We start from the raw sequence: 21,636 nt of genomic DNA on the forward strand, positions 1-21,636 counted from the left end.
TTTTCACCACTTTTCCTGCCAATTTTTTGTCCCTTTGTGCCGCTCTCTAACCCCTTTCCCCCAGTTTATCTGGATATTTCTGCCACATTTCCACCAGTCTTCACCCAGTCTTTGAAATATTAACTTATAATGGTTGACAATGGATTTTTTTGTAAAAACAGATGAAATGTTTAATTATTCTCAGTCTATTTCCAATTGTTTTTGTTGGATTTAACAGCTGTAGAGATTTAAAGCCAAAAGACACTCTTAAATCAACATCTTCTTTTGCTCCTTTTCTGAATTTAATAATCTTCTGGGGGCCAGACAGGAAGCTTTGGGGGCCTGGTGTGGCTCTCGGGCACATCACCACAAACACACCACCCCTACTGTGAAGCACAGTGGTGGCAGCATCATGCTGTGGGGATGCTTCTCAGCAGCCAGCCCTGGAGTGTTTGTAAAGGTAGAGGGTAAAACGAAACTGGCACAATGTAAGACAATGCCGGAGAGCTTGAGCAGTTTTGCAAAGAAGAATGGAGTAAAGGTGCAGTGTCCAGATGTGCAAGCAGGATTGAGCGATCCACACAGACTCAGTGATTGCAGCCAAAGGTGACTTCTAGATACTGACTTGAAGGGGGTTAATATTTATGCAGTCACTTTTACCTTTCATATTTTTATCTAATTGACATTACTTTGTAGAAATCTTTACAAACATGACTCATCTGTTTGAAATGAGAGCTGTATGAGGGAGCTGGTCTAATAACACCTAAACTAAAACCTATCATAACTTCAGCATCCCAAATGGAATCATATTATGAGTTTCATCATGACATCCTTCATTAAGAAACAACCAAACTAATCCTGCCTCAAAGCCTTAGGCAAAAGGCCTAGAGAAGTTTGAAATGAAAATTCACTTCCTGTCTCCTCTCTGTTTATTTTACAAACAACAAGTTGGCTGACCTCGCTGCAGGCCTGATATAATAACAACTAGAAAAATTCTATTAGGGGAATCCTCAACACCTCCAGAGCGACGCCGCTGAATAGATTAATGAAATCAACACAAAAACAGCAGAGTGGCAACCGTACTGCGTGATACCCCCAGGCGCCAGGGACTCATCGAGCCAACTCTAAACAATGCCAGCATTCCCACTTTCTCACACCTTCACCACCACCAGGGTGCACCTCCCACTCATACATACAGAAGGATTTGAATGTTTATTTCCATGCACAAACATTGGTCTCAGCTGCAGCGCTGCTATTCTTGTGAATAAGTGCAGAAATGCCGGAGGAGAGAAGTTATTTCAACAATGAAGGAGACGTTCCAGTCTGCAGGAACTGCTTTAATATACTGCTGCTCTCTATTGGAGTCAGAGGGGGGCATCTCAGCAGGAAGAGACGTCTTGTTAAGTACTATATGGTGTCATCAACTGAGCCTCACTGCCACCGATGCCGCCATTGTCCCTGAGCTATTTTTAACCAGCCTGAGGATCCGGCGAGTGGTCTCTGTCCTCATAACGAGGAAGAATTATGTTTGCCTGATGTCTGGCTCCCTGAACACGCTCATTTTTCTTTTATTAAAATCACACACACAGGTTTCGATTACTTTGCATGCAGGGTGAGTAACACAGCATGTCTAGGAGTTTCACATAAACCAGCCTCTCTGGCCTGAAGGTTGGATTTGTTTGATGACTCCTTTAAAATTCACCACCTGCTTTAGTCAATCACACTGGTGATTTGGAGATCTCTTAATATTTCTTCTGCAGCCTCAATGGATGTTGTCTGGCTTTCAGTCAAATGAGTCATTTAAAAATAAAAACACTATTAATCCCACTACATTTGGAGCTACAGTTAGCCCAACTGATTCATCAGTACTGTGAAGCAAATTAAACTGAGATGAACAGATGACTGTGTGCATGGAAGAAGAAAATACAGTTAATTCTGATGAAGTTCAAGCAGTTGGCTTGAAATGTTGGGGTTTGCTATGAAACTTTCAAGAAATTTCACTTCACTTGGATATTTTGGGGAATTTGCTTGGAAGTTTTCATGGTAAATTTTGGGTACATGTTTGTATCTTTTAAAAGAGTTTCATTGCCATTTTGGGGGAAATTTGCTTCGCACTTTTTGGGGCATTACCATGGTTGTTTGGGAAACTTGCTTGGGTGTTTGGAGGAATTGTTTTTAGGAATGTTAATGGTTCTTCATTTTAATTTGGGAAATCTGATTTGAACTTAATGGGAGGGGAATTTTATTTAAAATTTTGAGGTACTGTCTCACATACTTGATAAATTTATTCATATTTGGAGAGAATTTGATAAGGAATAGTGTGGGTTATTCTTTGAAATTTTTGATATTTGTTTGGATGTTTGAGGGAATTTTCCGTCATTGTTAATGGAATATTGGGAAATGTATTTGTAATTTAATTTCAACTTTGGGGGGAAATTTGCTTGGAAATGTTTTGGGTGTTGTCTTGGAGTACTGAAAAATGTACTTTAACCCTTTTGGGAGATTTGATTAGGAATGGTTGGGGGTGTCCTTTAAAATTACCATGAATTTTCATGATATTTGTCGTGATGTTTGGGAAAATTTTTCCCTAATTTTTGCTAGAATATTTGGGAATATATTTGTATTTTTTTGGAATTTGATTTTACTTTAGGGGAGGGAATTTGCTTTGAAATTTCAACATGTTTTTTGGAAACTTGGGAAATGTATTTGCACATTTTTGAGGATTTGGCTGGGGATGGGGGGGGGTTCCTTTGGAATTCAAAGTTTCATGAAAAATTCATGTCTGGAAATTCGGGGATTTTTTATTGAATTTGATTTTTTGTGGGAATACGCTTAGACATTTTACAGTTTTTTTTCTTGAAACTTTGGAAATTTTGGAAGACTCTTGTCGTTTTAATCAGTGCAGCAGGGAATGATAATGTGGATCTTGTCACTTTATTTGTTCAGTCATTCAAACTTCATTTGGAGATTCACCAGAGACTTCTGAGCAATGATTTGTCCTGGAGTGTATGGAATGAAATTTGTGTCAGAAAGATTTAAACAAAACTTTTTCAGTATCAAACAAAAAATAGCATTTGAGAACAAAAAAAATGTGATCCAAGCAAAACAAAAAAAAAAATCTCACATCAAAAGAACAAATTTGAAATAGCAAAGAAAAGCATCTGGAGTGACTGAGCCATCACTCAAAAACTCATTGGCCAATAAGGATATGCCCCAGAAAAGCCCGCCCACATGTGACATTTGTGTCAGAACTGAGAGCAAAAACTCAAGAAACGCAAAGACAGGATCAGGCAGCGCAAACACAAGACCGAGGAGCGAGAGCAAAAGTCTGATCACTGAGAGAGAAACACAGGAACTGCAAACAAAAAGATATGATCAAAATTCAAAGACTAATAGTTTGGTTGCTTTTTCAAATTTGTTCTCTTGATGTGATCATTTTTTGCTTCGATCACATCTTATGGCTTTCAAATGCAAATATTTGTTTGATACTGAAAAAGTTTGGTTTGAATCAATTTTTGCTACAAATCTCACTCCATAGGAGTGGCCCCCCTACTCTAGAGATATTGCTCATCTTCTTCCTGATGATCTGATTTTGTCTGTAGGATATACAAATGCATCAGAGTTACATTAGCTGTCCACAACTCCTTACAGTACATGTAAATCGTTATATGCTGTGTTTAATGTCTAGATCCCTGTTACTGTGCTGCTGCCTTTCTGCTACAGGCACTCTGGGAAAATAAATTCATATTCTCCATGATACTTGACTCAAGTTTAAATAGATGTGAAATGAAAAAAATAGATAATAAAACAGAGACAAACCACTTTTGTCTGAAAGAACAATCAGGCATTACGGGCACGTTGACCCATTTCTCTACAAATCAATTCAAGTTCATCTGAGCCGGCGGTTCCCTTCATTTCATCATCAATATGTCTTTCAAACGGTCGTATTTCAATCCGGCGGCTGCGTTGGGGCGCTTCTCTGGTGGTGTTAATGAGCCATGAGGTCTCAGTGGGAGGAGAAGGCCATGAAATATGGATCAGGAGGAGATATATTTAATTCTGTATGCAGTGGATTTGAGTGGGATGAGACTTGAAATGGAAGGGATCGTGTGACAGCCCCTCCCCCCAAAACTGGATGGGCTGTTGGTACGATCCATCACTGTGTTGGGTTATTTCTGGAGGATGGAGTAGTGTCACATGGGGCAGAAATGAGGTGCATCAGCAGATGGATACATTGATTTCAGAAGTTGAAAAAAGTACTGTTCAGGAGGATTATGGTGATCATTTTTCTTTATTTGGCCTCAGTCTTTGTCCTTGGTGGATAAAAATCCAATATGGAAAACAAGTGATGACGTTGTGTGCATATTTAACTAAATACTCTAATGTAGAAAGCACGGGGACGCAGAATCAAACCCTGAGGGATTCAACATTGTATTATGCAATAAGAAGGTCAAAAATACAAATATAAAATCCATGTAGTCAATTTGAATCTGCTGGAACAATGCGATTTTTAATAGGGGCACAGGTGAGAAGTGCTTTCTTACCTGGTTCTGGTTTCAGGATCTTCATGAGTCGAGTGGCACATGGCGCTGAACTGGGACACAAAGAAGTCGTAGCGGCGGTGGTAGGATGGCGTGTCCTCCTCAATGTTGGCAAACTTCACAAACTACAGAAGAACAGAGAAACAAATCAGTATTTATTGGAAAGTTTACTCCCAGGGACTTCAAATTTTGTGGTTATTATACACTACTGCTCAAAAGTTTGGGATCACTTTGAATTTCTCTTGTTTTCCATGAAAAAACATGTGAAATTAGTCTGAATAGGAACTACAGCAAATGAACTGGACATGATGACACTGTCAGAGTTAGAAATAATGATTTCATTGACAAATGTACTTTAAACTTTGCCTTCATAAAAAGAAAAAAAAAACCTTTTGCAGCAACTACAGCTGTGCAGACCTGAGGCATTCTAGCTGTCAGTTTTTTAAGGTAATCTGAGGAGATTTCACCCCATGCTTCCTGGAGAATCTCCTACAAGATTGATTGGCTTGATGGAGTCTTCCTTCGTACCATACGGTTAAGCTGCTCCCACAACAGCTCAATAGGGTTCAGGTCCAACGACTGCGCTGGCTTCTCCATTACAGTCAGAATTCTGGCTGACTACTTATTCTTTAAATATTTCGTAGATATTTTGGAGGTGTGTTTTGGGTCAGTATCCTGTTGTAGGATGAAATTGCCCCTAGGCAAGTGCTGTCCATAGGGTATGGCATTCTTGTGATAGATGTACTTCCCCAAGGTCCCTTCAACTCTTTACAAATCTCCTCTCTACCACCTCCAAAGCCCCCCAGACCATCACACTACCTCCACCTCCCTGACTGATGGTTTTAAGCACGGTTCTTGCATCTTTTCATTTGTTCTGCGTCTCACAAATGTTCTTCTGTTTGATCCAAAAACCTCAAACTTGGACTCATTCATGCACAAACACCTTCTTCCACTCTTCCAGTGTCCACTCTTTTTGCTCCCTTATTAGTGAAATATTTTTCAGCTGTGCAACATGATTATCTTGGATTAGCAGCCATACTAAAAGAGTGATGCAGAGGACTGACAGTTGATGATAACTATTCTGCATGAAAATGTTTTTCTTTGGAAAACAAAGAAATTTGTCAGGGATCCAAAACTTTTGAGCGGTAGTGTATATCCAATCCATCCCTCTGGTTCTGATTCTTTCTAACTTGGAAAATGTTTGATAGTCAGGTTCTGGAATCTGGATGATTTTGCCAGTGTTTTTAGAGTGAGACTATGGTAACCAACAAGAAAGACAAGTCTTTAATGGGGCAAAAATATTCAAGGTTTATTGTGTTTCCAGTGGGGATGCACAATTTTGGATTTTTGCTGATACCAATATCTAATTATATATTTTCCACTGTAAAAACACCAATTCCATCCTGTACTACAAATATATATATTTTTTAATATTGGTAGTCTATTTTCTTTTAGAAACAGACAAAATATTTGATTTTTATCAGAAATAAAGGATGTATTGTTTATTTCAAATACAGCCATACATTAATGAAAAACTAAACTACATTTTTGAGACTCAAGATGAACAAAAGAAATAAAACTACAACTAAAGTAGTTCTCCTGATTCTTCTTTAAACAGCACAAACTAAGCAACCAAGTTTAATGGGCATTTTACTGTAAACAGCTCTGTAACAACACAGGGACACCCACATCTCCAATGCTGGAGACCCGCCAGCTGCAGAGTGTGCGCGATGCACCGGAGACTTGGCACACAGAAGTCCGCCATTGCTTTTGCCATGTTTCACTGTCACGTAGCACGACATGCACGTTCTTTTTCTCTGTTTTCCATATCTGAACCATGTCATCAATAGTGAGAACCGGAGCACTTCAGTGAGTGCAGGACGGGCTTTTTAAGAGTGAAGTCCCCATATCCACTGAGGCAGTGAGGCTCAACATGCCAATAGGATGGACACTTGATGTTCATATATCTGCTAAAATGTTTAGCTTTAACGAGGAGGTTCTCTACGTGACTGGAAACGAAGCTTTGCAGTTCAGGTAAGGCTATAAATGCCTGCTAGGTTAACGCAGAGGGGCTTTAAAGGGCATCATTAGCCCCTGGAAGCCCATTTATTCTACCACTCTGAAAGGCTGATTATCAAGAGCTATAAATTCAATGATTTTCCTGTTCAGCTCTTTACCTTTGGGTGGTCGCTGCTGAATTTTTTAGCTTTGTTGAAAGACTTAAGTAGAAGCAGCAGACGAGTTTCCCTGACACGAAGTTTTGTCATTCTTTATCTTAAGAAACTCCTTGTAGTCATCAGGGTGATGGTCTGTTAGATGCAAAACTAAAGTGGTGGTGGTGTTCAAGGTGTGATGTCGAGCTCCTCCTAACATCACATGTACTTTACAAGCGATGAAAACAGCTACTTTGCTGTCTTGTTCCCACACCTCAAACTTCTCCCACAGAGCAGACATGTTGAGTTTGTTGTTGGCGCACGTCCAGCATCATTGCATGCGCTTAATTATGACGTCACATTATTGGCCGTAGAGATCGGCATAAATTTTATTATCGGCTGATACTGATATAATTCCCATAATATTGTGCATCCCTAGTTTCCAGAGCATGTCAGAATCTTAAAAAAGGAACATTACCCAGGCCAGGTCCCTGCTAGAAAGTCAGCAATATTCTTACAAACAACAGTAGTAAAAGTAGAGCTGGTTACAGGCTTCTATAATCTATACAACTGCCAGAGCTAACCAACAGATATTGGTTGAGAAGAAGGACTGGGGTGGTTTTTCACCTTCACCATGTTCCACCAAAATATATGCAGGTTATCCCAAAGTCCAAGAGGACATTTGTGCAAAGTTTCAGGAAAAAGGCACAAAGCATTCTTGGGATATCCCGTTTATGAGCAAGGGGTTAACATGAAGCAAAGTGACCTCGACAAGTGACTTTGAATATTGTATTGATGAGAACCAATGAGCTGGACAGGATGCAAATGGATGTATGTTTGGATGGATGGATAGTCAAAAACTGAGCATATAGCATTCGTTCAAGCAGGCCACAGTGTCAAGCACTGGAACTCTATTGAGATCAGCTGATCTCAGATAGGCCTTCATCAGATGACTGCCAGCTGATTAATGCTAAACTTCCCTTTAGCTAAATTACCTCATGCCACAATATTTAAGCTGTTCTGATAGGCCTTCTCTTTGCTCCTTCCATTGCAATCCTCCTCCACCCCAGCCCCTCCTTTTTTACTGCTTCTACCTTGTAACATCAGCACGGTAGGTTGGCCTTTACAATATCTCAGAGCAGTAAAAGGAGCTTTTATGCCTCTGTTTAAAACAACAAAAAGGGCAAAAAAGGAAATCATTTTTTATGTGGGAGCTAGCTCTGATCCCTTTTAGAGCAGGGTCTTCAGCAAATGACACGTCATGACTCCCTTACAACCCTTTGACTGAAACTGAGTTGTCATTTCAATCCAACCAGTACCCAAAAGGAGTTACTTGCCAAATAGTACGCCACTGTGTCCTTGAAAAGCATACTTTTCACAACATGATGGAGAAAAACTGTTAAAGATGCACCACTATAGCCTCTTAGCTCATGGCTAAAATTATTCTTACCACCAGAAGCTTCACTGCACACAGCATGTGGTAAGAGAGCCACTGAAATGATGTATGGACTGTTGTTTACATAAGAGGTGGGCAAGTGAGATGCACTACCAGGTCATCACTGAAGATGGATTGTTAATGCATAGTGTTGACCTTTATGCTTAAGTGCAGTCGCTCTATATCTGAATGCCAGAATGCATTGCAAAATTTAAACAGGGCAGATAAGACATGGTTATTTCCCAGCCTGCTTCTCTGCAAAAAGAAAAACTGTCCTTAATCCACCTCTAAAATCCTGCACAGAAGTTCAAATACTTCAAATCAGAACTAATAATGGCCATGGAGCTGCTAATTCTCACCTCTACCATAGAGATAAAAAGATGCATAATTACCCAACATCTGCAGTGGCACACGGTGCGCTCCAGAGAGTAAAAAGACGTCATATCTGTGCATGAACATGAACTGGAAATGATGGTGATGATGATTATCACCATTAGAGAGCCACCCCCTTTTGTCCAACCTATAATTTCATCCTTCTAACCACGAGCAGAGTGTCCTTTGGAGAGGCCTCGTCACAGTCAGCTGTGCTTGAGTAGCGCTCCTCACTACCCTATCATTGTCCACTGCAGTAAATTGCCTCTGTACAGTTAGACATTGGTGAGAAAAACCTGGCCGCTCTACCTGGTAATTTCCTCCCATTCTGCGTCTAACCTTTCCAAAGGGGTAATGGCTCAGACGGAAGGAGGTAGACCAGCAGCTGGTGGCAGGAAAGTGGTTTTTCTGTCAGCTTCCCAAAGATGTTCCAGCATCAGAGGACCAAATGAAGGCTGTGGACTCTCAGTGGAGTGCCTTAGCATGTAAATGATGGTGCTCACTTTAAGTGGAGTCAAATGGAGGACTTCATTGTGCAGAAACAGCAGCTTGACCAAGGTACATCTGCATACAATATAAAAGAAAAGGCTTTTTTTCAAGAGCCCCATATAATCAGAGTACTTTAAAAACATTTATGCCACTAAGAGCATCAAAATACAGGAAAAATAAAAGGAAAAAGGTTAAAGAAAGGATGAAAAGACTGTAAGCAACAACAACTACCAGTTAGTGGTTGTTTACTATATCTTTAAAGTGCATAATGGGTCAATAAGAAGCATTCTGCTTTTTTCTGTGCGGGTTGGATAAGAGAAATGTTTTAATCAAGGCATGAATAGGAGGTTCCATGACCTTGACCTTTAACATTTTAATACTGACATCACTGATTGTGTTTTATGTGCCTTAATATTTGCATTTGAGGTATCTATTGCATTTAACAAACAAAGTATGTCTTATCCATCACACCCCTGCTGTGCTAAAGCCCATACATATGAGATATGGCCATTAGATAATGAGACTGCTATTATGAGGACAGAAACATGTGGCCAAGGTTGGTTATTCATGCACAACTGCTGTAAGTTTCCAACACATGGTGTCTTTAGTTCACCGCTACCTTCTGATTGAGTTGCACATATTCTTGCTAAGGTGTTGGAAAATGATTAGCTTAAAAGTTGAGCAATGCTGAAATTTTTGGTGAAATTAAACAAAACAGCAGCAATCTTTTGATCCATTAACTGAAGGAGGTGTATGAGGAACAGTGCATGTAATGGTTACATTTGTTTGAATGGAACTAATAAGAATAGATAAAGAGGATAAGAATGGTAGCAGAAGTGGTCTGCACTGATAAAGACACAGTTTGGCTAATTTTGCATGAAATTTTGAACATGACAAAAGTGTGTGACAAGCTAATTTGTGGAGACATTTTGGAATAAACTGAAGGAAACTAAATGTTTCAGACGGAGTGATTCCATGCGATGAAACTTGGATCTTCCAATATAATCCTGAGACAAAACGTCAGTGATTGCATGGAAAACACCATTGTTACCAAGGATGAAGGAAGCACCACAAAGACAGCCCAAACTCAAAGCCATGTTGGTTGTTTTGGGGATAATTTTGGAGGACTGGGTTCCAGAAGGGTCAGCAGTAAATCAACATGAACAGGTTCTAGAAAAACTGCAAGGAAAAACTGTTTCATTCTTCATCAAGACAACCCTCCAGCTCACATGGAACTCTCAGTAAAGCAGTATCTGGCCCCCCATAATAATCACAGCGCTTGATCATCCTCCCTATTCACCTGATCTAGCACTGTGTGACATTTTTCTTTTTCCTAAGATCAAATCTGTGCTCAAAGGAAAACGTGTAGAGTCTGTGTCAGAAGTTAAGAAAAGAATGACAGAAAATACATTGAAAAATGTTTTATGTTTAATATTGTATTACAACAGTAGGCCCGTTATTTATAACCATTACTCATATATATTGCAAAGTCTATAGCTTTCTTCATTTTTGACAAGCAGCTTAAGCAAATGCTGAGCCCTGAAACAATCAGAAATCAATCGATCAATTAACCAGACAAAAACAGTTCTAATATGTGGCATAATTGGCCAACAGCACTTGGATTGTGATTTTTTTACATTTTAACACAAAACCGAACAGAAATCAACAACCAACCAGTTTATAAAAATAAAGATGCTGTTATGAGAGTCTGTGACTTACTGGCATCTAGGCCAGGGTGTCCCTACCATGCATGGATGCATGGATGCATGGATGGATGGATGGATGGATGGATGGATGGATGGATGGATTTCCAGACTCCAAACGAACTAAATACTAAGTCAGCTTGTTACCCGGCCAGAACCACAGTTTCCAGTAAGTCCAATCTAGATTCAGTGTTTACTATTCAAGATCTGGGATGCTCCAATAACATAGGGAGCAGTAACTAAGTGGACATACTTGGGGATTGTTTGGACAAATAGTTGTCTACCTTGATTCAGGTCAGCCTTCATGATCACTGGGAGAGACAAATCTGGCCTAAAATTAGTCTTTAAACTGTCTAATGTGTTGCCAACCTAGTTAACGGCAGTTTCAAAGCAACTCCCAGAAATCCTGGCCTCTGCAGTTTAACACAGAAAAGTTTGGATGTTTTTTTGGCTGCAGACAGTCATAAAGAGTTGCTGCCACCTGAGTCCTGACTCAGGTAATGATGATGAAGACCGTCTCGGCCTGTTAACTGTCAGACTGGGACTGCGTTTCCACCTCTTTTCTTATTTTTGCTGATCTGAAAAAAGTCTTCTTGTCTTCCTTACAGATCCACAGGGTAGAAAGTATCTCAGCATATCGATTAAAAACCATTTAATATTGTTTATGCTACAATACAGTAAAAAACTCCTGAGATGGGCGTCACTTAAATATACTGCTATTGAAGCTCTTTGGGGCTTTTTGCCTCTGCAGGGCAGTGAATAGTGTAAGAAATCAGGTAGAGGGAGGAAAAGGAGCCATAGGTCAGATCTGATCTTGCACGGCCCACTTGGAAGACTGGCTTCTATACATGGGGTACATGGGGTGTGACCTAACTGCAGTCCTCAATGCTGATTTTACTCATGCATATCCACAAAAAGGGGAAAAGCCAGAAGCCTTCTTTTGCAAAAAGAAGATATTTTTGTTCTATTTCAGTTTGAAAAAACTTCACCGCTGTGGAATCAAAACAAGCTGTTCTCTTTTTATCGTATCTTGTCTTACAACTCCACTGACCATCTTTTATGTTTCCATACCACTGAAGTGATTGATGCAGAAGTTACAAACTCAAATGATCTTGCTTTAATTCAGTGTACATCAGCTCACGGATCTAATAGAGTAAAAACAGGAAATAGATTAAATGGACATCAGAAAAGAGATGATCAAACTCTTCACTGTTCGTGTGCCACATCTGACTCCTCTGACTATAAATAGCAGACGAATAAACTCCCCGGTGTGTCTGACTCAGTGACTTCATTTGCTCGGCTGTGGACTGATGAGCGTCTCTTCTATTGAGATGGAGTGCAGGAAGAGACACTTCAAGCCGTCACAGTCTGCCAATTTCTTGTGACAAAGTTAACTGGCTGATAGATTTGGCCACACAGACGGGAGAGACGCATTCATACTGAAGCTGCACACCCGCTGAGCAGGATGAAAAAGAGAGAGCTGAAATGTCTGGAGGAACAAGAAAAAATCTTAAGTGAAGAATAAAGAATGTTTCTAAAGGATGCTTTGCCCAAACAACGTCAGTATTTCTGGTTTAAAAACCTCCACCCACACAGATGCCTCGCCAGAGGAACATGTAAAAAGTTCCTGCCTAAGATTTAGTGGGATTCAGTGTTTAGTTAGGTTGACTCAGTTGACTCAGCCAGACTACTGAGACCTGCCAACGACCTCATGTGATCACATAACTTCAGAGGAATGACAAACACGGAGGTCTGTTGATACCCTCTCGCTGTCCATCCTCAATAAGCTGTCCTTGCGTGTATTACAGTTGCAGCAATAAAAAAAAAAACTTTAACAAGGAAAAGAATCAGGATAAAATCCTGACAGACACAAATGCACAACTGTGTTTATGCTTGTGATCAGTGAAAGTGCAAGGTCTGGCTGGTGACGCTGCCAAGTCTGCTCGATCTCATTGGTTGTCTAGGGTTTTCCGTGGGAAGCATCACCACCTTATATTTACGGAGGCTAAGATGTGATTTGGAGCATTAAAATAATCATTTTGACACCACACACAGAGGGGTGATTCAGACAAGTAACTGCTTGCAAGGGGCCTCCACTTGGGATACGTCCTCACGATTTTCTGGGGAGGAAATCTGGCCTCAAATCGGGCTTAAAATCCCGTAGAGTGGCCAGCCTTAGCTAGCTCTTTTTGAGTGCCAGTTTCCACATTTTAAAGTCATACTGGTATCAAATGAAGAGCTGAGCCACATAATCTGGATCTCTAAAAAGAGACAGATATCCCCTCACAATGAGCAACACTGGAAGGAATTCAGCTTCTTCCCTGCTGTCGTTTCATCTTGAGGATTGTACGTTTTTTTGTTTTCTTCTTTTTACCCTTTTTGCCTCACCATTTCACTGCTTTGGGAACACAAAAGGTTAAGAAAAAGAATGTTTTAATTTTGCACTTTGAATGCTTGACATAGTCATAAACAGATAAAACATGGCCTTTCTGGCAGCGTTTCTCTATTCAGAAATCACGTCCCCCAACAGGAGCCTGCTGCTGCTGCATGACATCTGCAAAACTCATATGAAAAGAACCTTTTGGCATCAGCCTTGATTGTTGCAATCAGAGCAGTCCTAGTCTGCACAATCCAGCTCTTATTGACAGCATTCCTGAAGAGCCCAGCCTCGCAGTCAGCAGATCGATGGATTACACTGCGAAGGTAGGTGAACTGCTCTACAACTTCCACGCTCTACCATTCACAGACAAATTTGATGGCAGCATCCAAGACATCCCCAAATACCTGGGTTTTATGTTTTTTGGCTGAGGAGGCGTGTATTCCCAACCCTTCAGCCTCCTCACTCAGCAGGTTAAAATCCCCTACAGTCTCTGCAAGATCACAGCATCATCAGCAAAATTCAGCTCAATGATCTGGATGAAGCTGTTCTACATGGGGAAGTATGGAGGAGTGCAAGTACAAAATGACTCCCTAACATCCAAAAAGCTCTGGCTAATGTTACAGGTACACTTTTCAGGGGCTCAAATGTAGTTGCTGTCTCTAAGTCCTGCTTGGATAAAATATCTGCCTTTAACAGAGAAGAGGAACTTGTGATGGATAGAAAAGTGCATTAAAAAAACATTAAGGTAATGTAAAATCATAAAACATTTGATATGACAAGGTCAATATTGCCATTATCTTTTCCACTGTGCTGTCTGCAAGTTTTTAAAAGTGGAATGAGACACTCAAAGGAGCAGTGATGGATTATTTGACATCACTGTGAGAGCAGGGAGATGCTTAAGTGAGTAGCATCTGGCTGCTTTTCTGCAAAGGTAGCTTGACTACAAAAAACCTAAAAGGACACATTAACCGCATGCAATTAATGCACTTATGAGAGCTAAATAAATTCATTATTATCGCAGTCGATGAGCAAACACGACAGCCCTGATAGAAACTGATTGATGATGTTGTCGATAGAGGATAGGTAGTGAAATCTACTCTTCTGCCCACACTGAGAAGCTCTGGAGGACTGTCCACAAACCAAAACATGTGAACAAATGAGTCACTGCTAAGTCCTGATTGAAAGGTTTCACCAGTCTCAGCCGAACTGCAGTAATTGGTTGAGCTGAGCGTTGGTTTTGTTCTGCAGACATCTGAAACAAACTCATTAAACTGATAATTACTCAGCAGAACAAACACAAGCACTTCCTTTTCCTTGGCCGTGATGTAAAACCAAGCACTGACATTAAACGCAGCGTCTCGGCTTTGAAGCTGGCATCATGAGGAAAATATAATTAACACAGCTTGCACCTAAAGGCGGCGTGTGCCAGTGTTGACAACCCCGTTCCCCACCCAGCTCACCTAGCCGTCTGTGCATCCACTCTCCTCGTCTGTCAGAGTCTAAATACCACATATAAATAATGCAAAGGCTTTCACGTCTCAACCTGCGGCTCTGTTTCCTGCTCAGATGAACCGCCAACAATGGCGAGGACGACAGGCTCAGAATAGGAGGCTTGAAAAGGACGAAAAAAAAAAACTCTGGGTTCACCTTCAGGAGAATTAGGAGGGGGAAAAAACAGGGCTGACATTTGCTGGCGGCTTATAAAAGGCTAATAATAATCAGAATCTGTCACAGGATGTGGTAGAAGGCCGTTTCCAGCGCCAGAGTAAAAGTTAAATGAGGTATTAAAGCAGCGACATCAACCTCTGGGCGGCAGCTGAGTTATGTGTTTAATGTTCTGTTTGATAGGAGAATGTGTGGGTTCAGTTAGAGGTGTAGTTTTATGTTAATTTTGGTTTGTTTTCACAACAAAATTACGCAGGATTGATGATTTTATTACAAGGCAACATTCTTAGATAACAAGCTGTATAATCAGATGCTCACACCAAACCACACATGTAAATGTGTTCCAATTAGTGAAGGTTTATTTATTCTCAGTGTGGTGTTAAGGTCAGATCATGACACAAAATTTGGACAGATATTGGTTTGTGTCGTCAGAGCCTATCATCATTTGTCAGGCTCAAGTATGAATGTTGGGAGCTATAAATGAATGTGTCAGGGATGCTTCATAAACATGATTCATTAAGACTGGCATGTGAGAATTTTTTCTTGCATCTACATCTAGTTTGACAGTGACCTTTCCTTTGTTTTTTTAATAAAAGAGACAAGAACATAAAGGACCTCTTAGTTCTTGCTACTTTTGACCAAAGTGCATCCATGTCAGACCAACAGACACGCCTTCTGCCACTCCCTAAAGGAAGCTATCGATGTGGTAGCTGTGCTCAGTGCAACAACACCCATGAAACTGATCATTTCTCTCATCCCCACACATGTAGAAGATTCTCCATCAAAAGTGTGATCACTTATGCATCCACACACCTGCTCTACATAACACGTTGCCTTTGTGGCCTCGCCTATGTGGGAAAACAACAAGAAAATCAAAGCAAAAGATCAGTGACAACAACAGCACAATAAGACCCCTCCCATCAAGGAGGGTAACCTTGACGAGCTTTTACAACAGCAGGAGACTTATTGGGCCCACACCTTTAAAACACTTGGGATTAATGATGAACTCAACCTTATATTTTTTTAACCCTTCCATCTAGTTTGACATCCTGGGCTGACCAGTAGGATAACATTTGCCCAATATCTTTGTAGCATTATTTAGCATCCTTTTTAAATAGGGATGTTCCGATACCATTTATTCATTCTTGACATGATTCAGATACCAAGGTATTGTGTATCGACCGATACGGAGTACTGATCCCATACCAGTGTGAACTTTCTGGACTGACTATTCAGACTAGCAAATTATTTTGGACTTATATTTGACTCAGAACATCACTCAACACATAGAATCATGAAGCACAGCATCTCTGTGACCCTGAAGTTGTTTTCCTGCTGATTATTGAGCTTTACTGCTAATTATTAAAAGAACAATAATACAGGGGGCTGCATCACAGGCTCTATATCTCTCTCTCCATTATGCTCTCAGGCAGCATCACATGATTACAGAACAGCCGGCTATTGGGTAACAGACTTTCACAAAGAGTAAACAATATGACAGCATTCAAGCTAGCAGATAAATCATCATAATTGGATTAAAAGGGATAAAAAGACGTTCAATTTCAGGTTTACTGGTGTGGATTTAATCATTAAAGTCACACAAGTAAGAGGCAACGATTTATGGCTCAAAAGTTATTTACCTTTTAATAAACTGTGTCACTTCTTGTCGTGTATGACAGCGAGGGTCTGGAAGGCGTTTTAACAATCACATTCAGAGAAAAACTGTCATGCAGCCTCCATTCTTTGTTGCTGCAGTGGGTCCTTTGGTTCTTCTTCACTGCTCTAAAAATTGTAGCTCATGCATGCAGTGTTTTCCAGCAGCGAAGAAGATTTGATTTCCAGTTTATATGAGCTAAAACTAGGAGAAGAAATTAATCAAAATTTAGATTCAATCATATTTTGGCCTTTTGCCATTAAAAATTACAGAAGGTGAAATATTTTTCTGAAACGTGAAGTGTGACTCAGTTTAATACTTGTTTGAGGCAGAAATGTTCTGCTCATGCAAACATTCCAGTGTCAACATTTTCTGGAATAGGTTGCAAAAATCCTACTTCCCTTGTTTTATTTTTTCTAAGTTTCATATTAAAAACACAAAGGGCATAAAAATCATTATTCCCTATACAGTCAATACATTTTGACTCTTGTGGCTTGAGATTTTTCAAATCTTTTTAAAGATGCACTGACAGAAAAAAGATTGAGAAATGCTGGTTTAAGTTAGGGCTGGGCCATCGAGTATACTCGATGTATTGATGTATAAAATAACAATATCGCGAACATCAACTATAAATTATGTGGAAGTTTTGAGCCGTCAGCGTGCATTTCTCACTGGAGTTTCGCTTCTTCCATTGTCCCTGAAAGCATCTCTCACAGCAGAGAGCTCACATCCCCGCCCATCAAGAAAACTTTTCCCCGCACATGCCTGTTTTTGTATCAGCGAAGGAGAGAGGAGGTAAACACTATGGGTAAACAGAGCAATGTGGCAAGTAAGTGGCTGGTTATCTGCGTTCAGAGACGGACAACGAGAAACTTGTCAGAAACTGCTCCAGCGTTCATCAGCACAGATAACGGACTAATATAATCGCAGCTGTGAGCCTGAATGGTGGACTAGACTGCAGGGTTTTGGCCTGAATGGTGGACTAGACTGCAGAGTTTTGGCCTGAATGGTGGACTAGACTGCAGGGTTTTGGCCTGAATGGTGGACTAGACTGCAGAGTTTTGGCCTGAATGGTGGACTAGACTGCAGAGTTTTGGCCTGAATGGTGGACTAGACTGCAGAGTTTTGGCCTGAATGGTGGACTAGACTGCAGAGTTTTGGCCATCAGCTGCATGAAGGATTAGTGAGTTTTGTGTAGGTTTGCTTCACCTTTGATGAAGCAAATAATTTTTTTATGATCAGCAATAGTAAACGTAACAGAAAACATTTCAGGACTGTCCATACACTATAAAAGAGAGTATTTCACAATTTATGTATGTTTGATTTATTAGTAAAAGTTTGAATGAAGTATTTCTTAAAATAAAACAGTGTGCTAAATTTGACTTTACATTTGTTTTTACCCTCTCTGCATACAATTTTATTGAAAATCCAATAGAACAGTCTATTTTAATCACCACACTAGTGTCATTTGGAGCTGGATTAAACATTATACACCCACTTAGATGACATTTCAAAGTATTGCGATACATATCGTGTATCGGGATATAGCAAAAATATGTCAGGATATAAATTTTAGGCCATATCGCCCATATAGTTTAAGTCAAAACAGGATGAATTCCTGCAGTGCTGGGATGCTGCTTTATGTTGCTATCATTACTGACATCAATCTTGGAGAGCAGGGAACACATGTTTCACCTGCATACTGTCCTGCATGTTAATTACACTGGCATGAGTGTGTGACATTGCTTGGCTGTTCATTAATGCTGAGGTGAATGCAGGAACACAACAAATGCTTTTAAACCGGTGATGAATGTTGCAAAAATCTATTCTGTTGCTAAAATTTTACCAGTGGTGGTCTACTGCACACCACTTCTCTGAATGTGGGTATAGAAAAAAAGACTGCAAACATTTTAGTACTTCTGTTGATTCCAGGCAGAAAATAAGTATGTCATGATCAGGAAAAACCAGAGTGAAACCTCTGTAAAGGCAGCTTTTCTCTTACCGAGTTGGTTCCCAGAACCTGCAGGTCTGGTTCTCTGGACTCCAGCAGCTTGGCCACCATGTGCAGGAAGCTCTCCACGAAGGGTTTGATGCTCTGAGAGTGACAGGCCATCAGCAGCTGGTCCAGAGCCTCCATGGCGATCACCACGTACCTGCACACAGGAGACAGACAGAGCATTACTCAGTGTGTTTACACGCACAGTTATGTCTTTTGGCTCCTCTTGTCCCTGTATACAAACATGGGGCAGAAAGTTAGATTCAGCAGGTTGCGCTATGCATCCTTTTAACAGTAAAACCAAGCATCTGCTTTGTTGAGAGCTACAGACAGCACCGTAACAACCTGCTGACACACAGTGAGCTCACTAAATTAAAACACAATCCTTTTAATGAGCCAATACTTCTAAATTAAAATTAATTCCCACACTTAGACAACAGCTTAAACAGCAGGGAGGTTGGCTGAGACAATCCTGACAAATAACAGAGAAAAGCATTCAAGGCAAAAAATCAAACACGCTGTAGTTAACTTGTAGCTAAGTGGGCCCTAAGGCCCAAATTTAAGGTTTAAGGAAGGATAAAAAAGAAACTTTATCTGAAAAAGGCCTGGTGGTTCTACTAAAAAGTACAAGTTTATTTTGAATGTTTGAGCTAATTTGTGCTTGGATTGATAATATTATGATGGTGATATTTTGCATCTCTAAAAAGTGGTATAAAAAGCATGTCTTAAACATTGCTGTTAACAGTAATTCATATCAAAGTGCCAGCTTCTTAGCCAGAACACCAAACATCTGGGAATTGCACTATATTGCCAAAAGTATTCACTCACACATCCAAATAATTGAAATCAGGTGTTCCAATCACTTCCATGGCCACAGGTGTATAAAATCAAGCACCTAGGCATGCAGACTGTTTCTACAAACATTTGTGAAAGAATGGGTCGCTCTCAGGAGCTCAGTGAATTCCAGCGTGGTACTGTGATAGGATGCCACCTGTGCAACAAGTCCAGTCATAAAATTTCCTCGCTCCTAAATATTCCACAGTCAACTGTCAGTGGTGTTATAACAAAATAAGAATAAAATGAGCAGCTCCACATCACTATTTGCTGTTCTAATGATGCAAAACTCCAGCCTGGAGTCCCAGCTATTCTGGATAATAAAAACATACAAATACCATTCTTGTGGGCTGTTATCGTGGACCAAATGTCAGCGTGTGTAATGTTTATTTAATGATATGAACTTATTCAAGCACAAATGAAATCATCGCTCATATGTAGGCAGTTCAGTCCATCTGGGAGGTGATGAGCTTTGCCAAATCTAACAACAGCTTTGGGATTTGAGTGACATAACAAACAGGAGCATACGGACATGTCACTTTGTTGTGGACGGAGTGTTTTCAGGGGATGCCAAATGGTTTGGTAACAGCACACGGACTATTACAGATGGGAGAGAGAGTGATGTGTTTGTTCTCTGTCTGTCAGCTACGGGGAATTAAAGTCACAGCCAATTAAACACCATTGGTGACGTTCGAATCACTGCATTGATTTAGTGCTGCAATTTGGCTTTTAGATTCACATGAGGGATGCTTTTGTCTCTCAACTCATTTGAATTAGTTTCTAGGAGCAGAAGGCTTTAAAAGGTTCAGGAAAATGTGACTCAACACGACTTTTGATATAGAAACCTCTCTGCTGAGTTCATGGAAGATTTCCAGGAGTTTTAAACATCATTTATATGTGCTCTCCTCCAAGGGTTCAGCATTCAACAGTGGAAACAAAGAGTTACTCAGTGGCCATCAGATATTTCTGTTAGGTTCCTTTGTCCATTTGACAACAGAGTTTTATCACTTTCCAATGAACTAGTGAGATGTTATTGTGTCGCCCCCCCTTACTTGGAATTTGAGAGGTGCTGTCCTTCAAAAGTTAATAAATATTGGGCACTTAGAAGAAGCCAGGTACCTCCCTTTCCAAATATTCCTCACAAGAGCTTCAAGTATGTTAAAATGTTTGAAAATGGAGTGGTTAGATGTTGCTTACCCATAGCGATGTCGCACCACGTCTCTGCTCAGCCTCTCAGCCAGGTACGCTCCGATCCTGTCCAGTTTCTCTGGAGCCGACACAGCGTAGAAGGTCAGCTTCTCCATGTCTGATTTACTGAGGCCATCCTAAAGAGGAAAACAGGACAGATGAATATGGTTAAAGAGACAAAAAAGTTTTACCAGAGTTCATATGCCTCTGCACTGGTGATAGCCAAGGCCCAAGGCATTATGTTTTCAGATTATGCAACCGGGCCATTATTGTGAAAGCATAACTCAGAAAGGCTTTAGTGGATTTTCATTAAAATTTGCACACACGTTAACCTTGATCACAACATGATATGATATGGTTTTGGAGCTCATGGGCCAGTGGTAGAGGTCACTGGGTATCTGTGAATGCCTCAGTTGTCATTGCAATATCTCAAGGACACTTTGCAGGATTTTCTTCAAACATTCAAGAACTGATGGATTAGATTTTGAAGGTCAAAGGTAAGGTCATGGGGCTCAACTTCATCCCTTGCTTGTGAATATAATATTCTTTAAAGTATATCAGCTTTCACTACAGGAGGTAGTGATATGACCCCTTTAGACTTAGTCACTATTGGACCTCTTCTGGTTGATTCTGCTGACCAGCTGGTAATCTTATCAGATCAAGGGGCATTCTGCTAAAATACTGACTCAAACACAAGAATAAACTGCTTAGATTAGTGGTTCTCAAATGGTGTGGCAAGGCAAACTGATGCCCTCTCCATGGCTTAAGCCATGTTTCCAGACCACACTGGTGTACCAGTTCAGCACTCATTTAAATCGTCAATCTAAAAGTCTGCGTCATAAAAACATCTCTTTGAGTTCATCTGCTTCCTATTGTTAATATGGACTTAAAAATTTGCTTTGAAATACAAAATAATTACATTTTAAATGTGCATTACATTGTTCATGTGTGTGTATCTGCTTACAATTAACTATCCACGCTCAGCGATTAACCACAATTTAAAAAAGTTCATATTCTTACAGCCCTATTGTAATCATTGTTTCCAGATTCAGTTATACAATGAACATTTTCCAGCTGGTGTACAAGTAAAGATTTGACTCCTCCTGTTAAAGGTACATTAAGACTTGTTGTAAACATTTAAAGGACACTCTGTAAACTTCATCATCATCAGCATAAAAAAAAGCCTCCAGGTGTTGAACACATAGAGAAGCGAGTTAATCTGAGACTGTCTGTCCCCGGAGTATTTC

At 40.3% G+C, this 21,636-nt stretch overlaps 1 protein-coding gene across 4 annotated transcripts in view; it reads right to left on the reverse strand.

Moving 5' to 3' along the window:
• The window catches only part of efr3a (EFR3 homolog A (S. cerevisiae)), a 172,027-nt gene that overhangs the window by 83,919 nt on the left and 66,472 nt on the right, over nt 1-21,636 (reverse strand). For all 4 annotated transcript variants that reach the window (XM_041803480.1, XM_041803481.1, XM_041803482.1 and 1 more), the window contains 3 exons: nt 20,399-20,526; nt 18,374-18,524; nt 4,524-4,645 (listed from right to left, as the gene is read on the reverse strand). In XM_041803480.1, coding sequence (XP_041659414.1) covers nt 4,524-4,645; nt 18,374-18,524; nt 20,399-20,526 — 401 coding nt within the window. The remainder of the gene's footprint in view (nt 1-4,523; nt 4,646-18,373; nt 18,525-20,398; nt 20,527-21,636) is intronic.

The sequence above is a fragment of the Cheilinus undulatus genome, linkage group 13, assembly GCF_018320785.1.
Source record: "Cheilinus undulatus linkage group 13, ASM1832078v1, whole genome shotgun sequence".
In the NCBI taxonomy this organism is placed as follows: domain Eukaryota; kingdom Metazoa; phylum Chordata; class Actinopteri; order Labriformes; family Labridae; genus Cheilinus; species Cheilinus undulatus.